Below are 10,000 nucleotides of genomic sequence, written 5' to 3' on the forward strand. Positions count from 1 at the left end.
GGAGCCACGGAGACACGGAGCCACGGAGACACGGGGCCACGGAGACACGGGTCACGGAGCCACGGGGCCACGGAGACACGGAGACACGGAGCCACGGAGACACGGAGCCACTGAGACACGGAGCCACGGGGCCACGGGCCACGGGGCCACGGAGCCACGGAGACGCGGAGCCGCGGAGACGCGGAGCCGCGGAGACGCGGAGACACGGAGCCACGTGTCTCCGTGTCTCCGTGTCTGTGGGGACTGGATGGTGTCAGTGAAGCAGATGTTTGCCAGATGTTTGCCATTAAAGTCTTCATCTGACAAATAACACATCTTAAAACTCTTTTGTTGACAAGTCAAGATGAAGAAATAATTATTGGACAGAAAAAGCAGAAAGCGTCGTTGATTCAGTGAGAGATAAAAAACTAAAACAAATTCAATTTAAAGTACTTTATCCGTGTATAGAACAGAAGTAGACAATTCATCAACACACAAAAAATCTGTCTAAAAATACAAATATGACAAATACGATTGGCACACCTGGCAATCACACAAGTTCTACTTTCATACAACAGCTTCATATTTTCAGAATGTATTGTTATCAAGCGTGGAGCGCAGTGACACTTTCACATTGTTTCGGTTGAAGGAGGTAGAATTAAAGGAGGTTGATCTTCTGGATGAATGCAGCTCCACAGCGTCACTCTGGGTTCCGTATCTTACCAAACTGACTTTTTGTGATTTAAGCCCAAAGATGTGAACCAACAACCTCATGGTCACAGGTCTGAAGCCTCCTCCAGCAGCTGATCCTGGAGGAACCAGCAGCGACCCGGCTCACAAAGCCAACAGTACGTTCGGACCAACACGTCCTCGTGTTCACGGCCCGATTATCTACTTGAGAGTTGAGAGCAGACTCTACGACCGGATGGTTTCATCTTTCAATGCAGATCATTTCAAAACAGTAGCTGTTAAAGAGAGAAATCATTGTCGTCAAACGATAGTTTCCATTTTCTTTTATGGATTTTTTTTAATTTGAGCAATTTAGACTACAAACAGGAACACTTCCGATATAATCAAATGTTCCCTTAAATGCACCAATTAAAATGCTGTTGGAGTCACCAGAGTAGCTCTAGTACCAGCGATGACAACACTCTCACGACCACGTCATAGTATTCATGACACGGTCATAGCCAGTACCGAAACTCTGGTTTACGCTCATTAATTGCAGATTAGAGTCAAAATTTAAAAACTGAATTATGACAGAAAAATCAGGTGAAGACTGACTTCATGTTTAAACTCTATTCATTGATCGTCTTTTAAAAACTGAAACCCAAAGTCTTAATTATGAATAATTATACAAAGTGAAGATATTAATTCAACAAAACATTGGTCGGGAACAGAACGACGATCAGCAGCCAGAGTTCATGCTTCACTTCATTCAGACTGAAGACCAATGATGGAGTCAAGAACGTGAACATGAGCCACAGATATTCTGTCTGAGTTCTAACTTCAGGTTTTCAGAACGTGACAGTTCGAGTTCATTCATTGAAGTAGATTAAAACACACACACACACACACACACACACACACACACACACACACACACACACACACACACACACACACACATCAAAGACAAACACACCCTGTGGTTGTTTACTCGTGCACGTTCCATCCAATCACAGCCCGCCGGCTTGACGCTCGGCAGCGCGGCTCCCGCCTAACAACAACAACATGTGCGCCGACGAAGAGGAGGAATCTCTTCCTCTTCGTCTCCCTCCTCGTCCACCTTTCCTCGATCCTCCTCTTTTTATTTCAGAGAAAGTGGAGGAGAGGATGGAAGAGGAGGAAGATAGAAGGAGAGATAGTGTGAGGAGAGGAAGAGGAGAGGAAGACTACGGTACAACAAAATAGAAAAGAGAGGGATGAAGAGCTCAGTGCAAGAGGAAGACGAGAGGAACAACATGTGTGAGGGAAGGGCAGAAGAAAGTGAGGAACATATTTAGCATTTTCTCCACCTCTGCAGTAAACTGCTCTTTGTAGACATATTGTTATTCCCGTTATTATAATTGCCTCTATTGATTCCATCAGACTTTATCATCGCTGGTCACTTCTGCTTATTGATTACCAACACAGCGTGATGTGAACTGCACTTCATACCAGTAAAGAGAGGAAGACAGAGACACTTAGCGGCACAAACTTTCTCCCGTTTAGTCGGTTACAGTTTATCGACGTCGATATAATAATATGAATAATATATAATGTGAAGGAGTGTATCCACTAACGAGCCTTAGAGCTCCATTTAAAACACATCGACGAGCCTCATGGTGTTCCTCCATCACGTGAACACGCTGTACTTTACTCTGACAAACTAATACTCACCAGAGCACCCAACGTGTGTTCATCCACCGCTGAAAGTAGTCCCCAACAAACGCACGCAGCTTCTCTTTGTTCAATAGAAACAATAGAGACAGTGAGCGGCTGTTACAGAGACTCTTCTTCTGCTCCAAACCTTTATTTACTCAGATTGAATGCGTATTCTTTAAACAATATATCCACTGAATTACAATGTCGAATCTTAACCCATTCATCATGATATGTGTTGTTTTGCCAGATTATTGCCAAAACACTTCCAGTCTTCAGCAGAAGCGATGAGCTGAGAGACGAAAACACAAAGTAGTTAAGAGACGAATCAGCACGTTGTTGGTTTTACTCTCTTTATGAGATATATTGACAATAGAATAATATGGAATACATCCAGCCCTGACTAAAACAATGTTCAGTGAACCTTTTCATTTTGTCAGCACATTAATAAGGACACTTATCTCTAAGTCCTGTATGCGTCATACCGGAGTCACTGTGGTCTGTTCCTCCCAATAATGAATTAAGGTCATTTGATTTGAGCCCAGACTTTAGATTTTAGACTTTAGATCCGATCAGAGTTCATATTTTCCGACTCCACATTCCCAAAATGATCTGTGGATCCATTTAGTTTTCTTTTGCTGTGGATCTGTTGGACTATATCCTTCGTGTTGATGATTATAATACACATTCTGTCAAACTACAGGAAAAGCAAAGAGATGTAAACACAATGTGATGGGAGGAGGGGTCATAGTGCAGAGGAGGAGCTTAACATGAGGCTGTGACTGATGGATGAGCAGGAAGATTACTGCAGAGACAGAAGCTCTCGCCTCCTTTAGGCTTGAACAGTTGCTTTCATAACTCTCCCGTCTGCTCTGAGGTCAGTTTGTATTCACGTCACACCCCTCTGGAAGAGGCCACACCCCTTTCATAAAAAAAGAAAACACCGACTCTGCAATGTTGCCAACATCGTCTGCGTAATTCTCCCATTTCGATGATGCATTTCATGCGCAGCCCAAACCGTATTGACTTTCACTTTTGTATATGCGATGTTTGTTGCAGAATGAATTAAGCGTTGGGCGAGCGGCGCGTAACGCCGCCGTCGATAACGCCGCCGGGCAACTTACAAATGGTGTAATTATCTCCTCATAAGGTTATTAGAGGATCAATGGAGCCCGCTGGGCCGATGACAGAGGTGAGCCGATGAAGGATGGGAGATGATGACGCCAGCGAGAGGAAAGACCACATGGTCCTCTTGGATTACTGGAGTAGAGAATGAGTCCAGAGTATTGATGAGGTCCAGAGTTATCGGTTCTGCTATCGGTACTTTAGGAAGTTCTGTCGTCAGACGTGGAACCCTCACATGTAAGAGAGGAAACAGCAGCAGTTCATCAGAACATGTGACCAATAAGCAGCCCTCACGTAACGTTAGTGATGTCATACGTTAGTGATGTCATACGTTAGTGATGTCATACGTTCGTGATTGATAAGAGTTCTAGTATCCATAAAATCCTAACGATACCGATCCATTGAAGGGAAATGATCCCAAAGACGAGATGGTTTTCCATGCTGACCCCCACGAGTCTTCCGACCTAAAAACATGAAGAAATACAATTGAAAAGTTAGAAGTGATCTCCTGACACAAAGCTTGATCGTGTCAGTCAGACATCTGAGGGGACGCCTCTCTGTGTCTTTTATTTAGTAGAAGGTGTCTCGACTCACAGATGATCTTTAGTTCAGTAGATGGAGAACTCAACTCTGTTCAATGGTTCAACTTAAAGAGACAAAGATCCTCTGAGACACAGATGAAGTCTTTGGTGAAAGAAACAGGAAGTTTAGACTCAGGAACAGGAACAGAAGGTTGGTCTGGAGTTACTGCTGGAACATCAGCTGAACTAGTCTCAGGTTGAACCTCTTCAATCGAACCACTGATGAGACTGCAGAGGCCCAAAGAGAAGCAGACGAACCCAACATTCAGAGTCCAGTAATGATCGAGGGGCACTGACGCTTTCCTGGACTCTCAAACAGATTCAACGTCCAAGTTCAACAGTGTTCCCTCCGTCATGTAACACTATGGGAACATCCACCAAATGTCCTTCTTCTTTTGAGGCCAAAACTATTTAAAAAGGAAACAAAACATTTGGTGTCTGTATTAATCAGTTTTATCTCATAAAATAGTTCATATTCCGTACTAATGTCTGGTTGATCTTGGGAATAAAGCCACTCTGTGAGAGATCATGGCCAACATTCACTGTTGGTTAAAGATGAGACTTGACTCATGCGTCCGCTGTCACGAAGACGAAGTCAGACGATTCTACTTTCTGCCAAAATATGAACAAATACAGTTTGTCATTATTGTAATTCATTTTCCAGAGCAGCCAGTTATGCAGGATGAAAACAAGTGAAACCATCCACAGTTAAAGTAAGACAAGCCCTCGCAATGTCATTGTGACCATAATGAAGGGTTGTGGAGTCAGCTGGTCGTACCACAGAAGAAGAACACAGCTGAACTCTGGGTCAAGTGAGGACAGCTAGCATCAGCTGGTTCACCCCAAAATCTAATTTACACACTTTAATAGAATATCTTTTTGCTGTTAATGTCATTTTACTTGACCAGCAACACTTTTGTATCCCAAATCTATCCATCTCTTGTCTGCCTCTTACGTTTATCTTGCTTCCAAGTTCAGTTTGTTTTGGTTAGAAAGCACTTATCAAAACAGACACAAAGTTCCTTATGAAACAAATAAAGTTATGAGCATATGAAGCACAAAAACTGAAGACGATGTTAGACAAAGGACTAAAGAACAATGACAAAAACAACACCTGAAATACGATTCACAATGAGTTCGGTCCGGGGCACGTTCAGCCGATCCGTGTTGACTCCGGTTGAACCGAACCCTGGTGCGTTCACCGTCTTGGTGCAGTTTGTTCGGTTTGGTGTGAACTCCGGACTCGGACTCTGGTGCGGATCAAACAGCCGCTCCCTGGTCCGCCTCGACGACGTCAAGTCACTCTGGAGCGGTTCATCTTGGTGTGAACACCATTTCAAACAATCACAGGAAGCGTACCATTTACCTGTCATTTCATTGGTCAAAAAAAGGTTCGCTTGTCCTGTTATGGTGACTGCTGAACTAGTGCCCTACTTGTTTGTAAGCCACCAATTATTTTGATAAATGTAATATTGATCAGAGCAGAAATGAGATTCCCACCTCATGGCTTTTGTTTACAACTTCTGGACTGTTTGAGTTTTCCCTTTGAGGACAGAAACCCGATCATTTGGGAAAACTGAAATAATTTAACATCCTCGCATTTGGTTTGATTCAGGAAGTGGACTTGTAGGTGTGAAAACATAAAGTAAGAGCGCACTTTAATGTTCTTAACACTGGTACAATCAGGAGCAGCAGCGTTGGCAGTACCAGTGGTAATATTAGTTATAACACCAGTTGTTCCAGCAGCAGCAGTGACGTAGTACGAGTTGAGTTATATTTATAGATCAAATATTTGTGCTAGATGTAGGATTATAAGTATTAATGGGACTAGTACCGGTGTTATTATTACTATTGTTAAGTGCTGCAGAGGTAGTAATGATATTAGGAGTCGCAGCACCGTTAACAGTAGAGGTGGTATTAGTAGTAGTACTAGAAGTTGTAACTATAAACGTAGCAACTGAAGACTCACTCATCATGTGATAACCCCACCAGCAACCGTCAGGAGGCCCCGTTTGGGACCCTCAGCCATAGTTTGAGCAACATGTCTGTGGTCAGAGGGAGGAGCAGCGTGTCACTGTAACCGTACTAATGAACAGGCTCCAAACAGCCGAACTAGACCCCATAATTCCATTCACTGGAACCAGGAGCTGCAGTCAGCCCGGGGCCAGCCGGGCGGATCTGGCCTCAGTTAGGCCGACGTGGCTGCCTCTCTGTTTCCATCACAACAGCACAAAATGTGAACTGCTTTTCTTCATGAAGCGCAGCACACAGATGAGCCTTGGACCCGGTGACAGATACAAGTTGTGGGTGTAGTTAGCTTAGCTGGCCTTTCTCCACGACCACGTCCTCCAGCTCCTCCTGCATCCTGAGACTCTCCCGAGCCGGGTCAGATATGTGATCCCTCCGGTATGTTGTGGATCTGCCACAATGCAATGGATCCCCCCCCCAGCTGGATGTGACCAGAATACCTCGACAGGCAGGGGTCCTGAGTAACTGCTGAACCACCTCAACGGACTCCTTTCAGCACGAAGGATCGCTGATTCTCCTGAGTTCCTTCTAGATATCTAAACTCCTCATTCTGGCTTTAAAGTAGAGACCCTACACTCTCATGAAGGGAAACATGTTATATTGTGTTTTAAGAGTCACCAACTGTTGCCTAATCCACAGTTTAGTTGTAAACAGTGTAAGAAAACACTGTGGTTTTGTTTTTCCTTACTTCAGGGGACTTTTATTCTGAAACTCTTTCTCAAAACTCACCAAACACCTGTGTAACCAAATCATTTCTGTCTTCTTTCTTTTGGTCTCCAGTAAATGTCCCAACCACAGTGGTGGAAGCGATGACCCGGCAGGAGTCCCTTCAATCCTTCAGCAAGAACGGCAAGCCCTCCTCCTCCACCTCCTCCTCCACCTCCACCTCCTCCTCCTCTTCCACCCCCTCCACCGCTCTCATGCGCTCCATGGTCTTCCCCCACTCCCCCTGCCCCAGGAATTTCTCCCTCTTGGACAAGGTCGGGATCGGGGTTCAGTCGGACCTCAGTTACGGCCAGTTGGGGCTGAAGAACCAGCGAGTCCTGGCGAGCCCGACCTCCACCAGCCAGCTCAGCAGTGACTTCAGCGACTGGCACCTGTGGAAGTGTGGCCAGTGCTTCAAGACCTTCACCCAGAGGATCCTGCTGCAGATGCACGTCTGTCCGCAGAATCCAGACAGGTGAGACGGCGTCTCTCAAGAGTCCATTTTCAATTCAGTATATTTTGTATAGCCAAGAATCACAGATTTGCCTCAGAGGGCTTCACAACCTGCACATCATCGAATCAGAGAAGGACAAACTCCTGAGTTCAAACATCTTCATGAACAAAAGAGTCATAGGTTATGTTTTTGTCTTTATGAATGTCAATGCTGCATAAGCCCACTACGTGTAATAACACGATCTGTTACAGAGTTCTTACTGATACTCGAATGTTTGAAAAATTGTCTCAAAAGATGTTTTTCCATCATGCTGCTGACATTTCAGTTTGGAGAAGCCGTTGTAAGGGTTCTACTGGTCGATAGATTAGATGGACTGTGTGAGAAGATGCTCTCCAGTGCTTGAGAACGATTCCTGCTTCTACAAACTACCAGAGTTTTAACAGTGAAGGAACTGTGTCTCAGTTAGGCCCCTTTCTTTGGAGTTTGCATGTTTTCTCCGGGTTCTCCGGGTTCTTCCTCCCACAGTCCAAAGACATGCAGCTCATGTTATCTGTTGAATTTAAATACCAGTGTGTTTGTGAGTTTCACTTTTAGCCCAATGTCAGCTGATCGGCTGCAGCCCCCCCGACCCCGGATAGGATGCACGGCCATAGATAACTGGTGGATGGTGCACACTGAGCAGTGAAGCGCCTTTCTAGTCTTCCGACCACTTAAAGCGCTTTCGTGCTACTTTTCATCATTCACTCATTCACATACATTCACACACTGATGGCATTCACACCCATTCACACAGCAATGGAACATCCATCATTTGGGGTTCAGTGTTTTGCCCAAAGACCCTTCGATATGCAGACCGGAGGAGCCGGGGATTGAACCACCGATTTTCAGATTAGAAGATGAGCCGCTCCACCTCTGAGTGTATTTACTGAGATATAGTGCATTCAACATCACATCTCTGGCTAGTTACAAGATTGTTTTCTACAACTTCTGATGGCTTAAAGGAAAACTAAATGAAGTTGTACCATCCGTTTCCTTTTGGTAATGAAACTAAAATGAGCATTAAACAACATCAGTGATTGCACGTCTGTCCTGCAGCCACAGGAACTCTTGTATTTGCTATAACGTGGTGAACATGACGCAGCATTCAAGTTCCAAACCCTGTCGTTGCAGTTTTCCAGAAGCAGCAGACACACCAGACATTTAGTTTGATAAGTTATTACTTTGGATGTCTCATCATCGCACCATTTGTGTGTGACAGAAAGTGGGAGTTTGTGGATAAGAGTGAAGAGAGTGTGAAAGTGTCTGAGTGTGTATAACATCTGCCAACTTAATAATGAACAGCGCGGAGGGAGGAAGAGGAGCCGTGATGTGTGTGTGTGTGTGTGTGTGTGTTTGTGTATCGGGGGGGACGGAGGATGTATTGGAAATTTTTTGCTTCGCTTTATTTTTTGCGGGGGAGAGTGTCGGAGCGGCAGATAAATCAACGCTGTGCGTCAGTGAGAAATACCTCGCCTTACGGTGACGGGGCCAGGAAAACAGATGCCACTTATTCAATAAACTAATACTCATAGGGAAGAAAAATGTGGGCTGGATGTGGAGGGGGGGGGTGAGGGAGGGTCGATGTGGAGCTGCCTGTCAATAGGAAGGTTTTATGGGACAGAGGAGCAGATAGAATTCAGCTGAACAAGCCAAACTGGCCCGAGTGCTGGAGCTCCAAGGCCCCTCTGTACCTCACACTCATGCGGACTGGTGTTGGACCAGTATGCCCATCGCAGCGTCACTCTGCCCCCGAAGTCAACCTCACCTCCTGTAGCCAGGGTCTTTTCTGGGGCTTCAACCATGTAGGTGGTTCTAGCAGTCATTGAGTAACTTCTATGCGTTCTTTAGGTGGTTCTAGTGGTCTTTGAGGGGTTCTTGGAGTCCTGTAGGTGGTTCTAGCAGTCATTGAGTAACTTCTATGCGTTCTTTCGGTGGTTCTAGTGGTCTTTGAGGGGTTCTTGGAGTCCTGTAGGTGGTTCTAGCAGTCATTGAGTAACTTCTATGCGTTCTTTCGGTGGTTCTAGTGGTCTTTGAGGGGTTCTTGGAGTCCTGTAGGTGGTTCTAGCAGTCATTGAGTAACTTCTATGCATTCTTTAGGTGGTTCTACTGGTCTTTGAGGGGTTCTTGGAGTCCTGTAGGTGGTTCTAGCAGTCATTGAGTAACTTCTATGCGTTCTTTAGGTGGTTCTACTGGTCTTTGAGGGGTTCTTGGAGTCCTGTAGGTGGTTCTAGCAGTCATTGAGTAACTTCTATGCGTTCTTTAGGTGGTTCTACTGGTCTTTGAGGGGTTCTTGGAGTCCTGTAGGTGGTTCTAGCAGTCATTGAGTAACTTCTATGCATTCTTTAGGTGGTTCTAGTGGTCTTTGAGGGGTTCTTGGAGTCCTGTAGGTGGTTCTAGCAGTCATTGAGTTACTTATATGCGTTCTTTAGGTGGTTCTAGTGGTCTTTGTGGATTACTGACAGTAATGGAGGGGGTTCCACGGGCCCTTTCAGGCTTTTATACTGGTCATTGAAGAGGTTCTAGGGGCCTTGTAGTTGTCTTTTGTGGTCCATGTGTTTCTAGATTTCCTTTCGGAGGTTTTCGGGCTCCTTTATGTGGTTGACCATTGAAGCCTTACCATATTAACACCCTTCATGTTGTTTACTTTCATTCGTCACCTCTGTCTCATCCAAGAAGAGACAGGTTTCAGTCTTTTAGACATGAAACCAATATGTCCTGTCTGTGT

General features: G+C 45.1%; 1 protein-coding gene across 1 annotated transcript in view; it reads left to right on the forward strand.

Annotated features, from left to right (window-relative positions):
* prdm6 (PR domain containing 6) overlaps positions 1-10,000 on the forward strand; it is a 79,781-nt gene that overhangs the window by 53,253 nt on the left and 16,528 nt on the right. The window contains exon 7 of the mRNA XM_079270019.1: positions 6,858-7,257. Coding sequence (XP_079126145.1) covers positions 6,858-7,257 — 400 coding nt within the window. The remainder of the gene's footprint in view (positions 1-6,857; positions 7,258-10,000) is intronic.

The sequence above is a fragment of the Melanostigma gelatinosum genome (assembly GCF_949748355.1).
Source record: "Melanostigma gelatinosum genome assembly, chromosome: 6".
NCBI lineage: Eukaryota > Metazoa > Chordata > Actinopteri > Perciformes > Zoarcidae > Melanostigma > Melanostigma gelatinosum.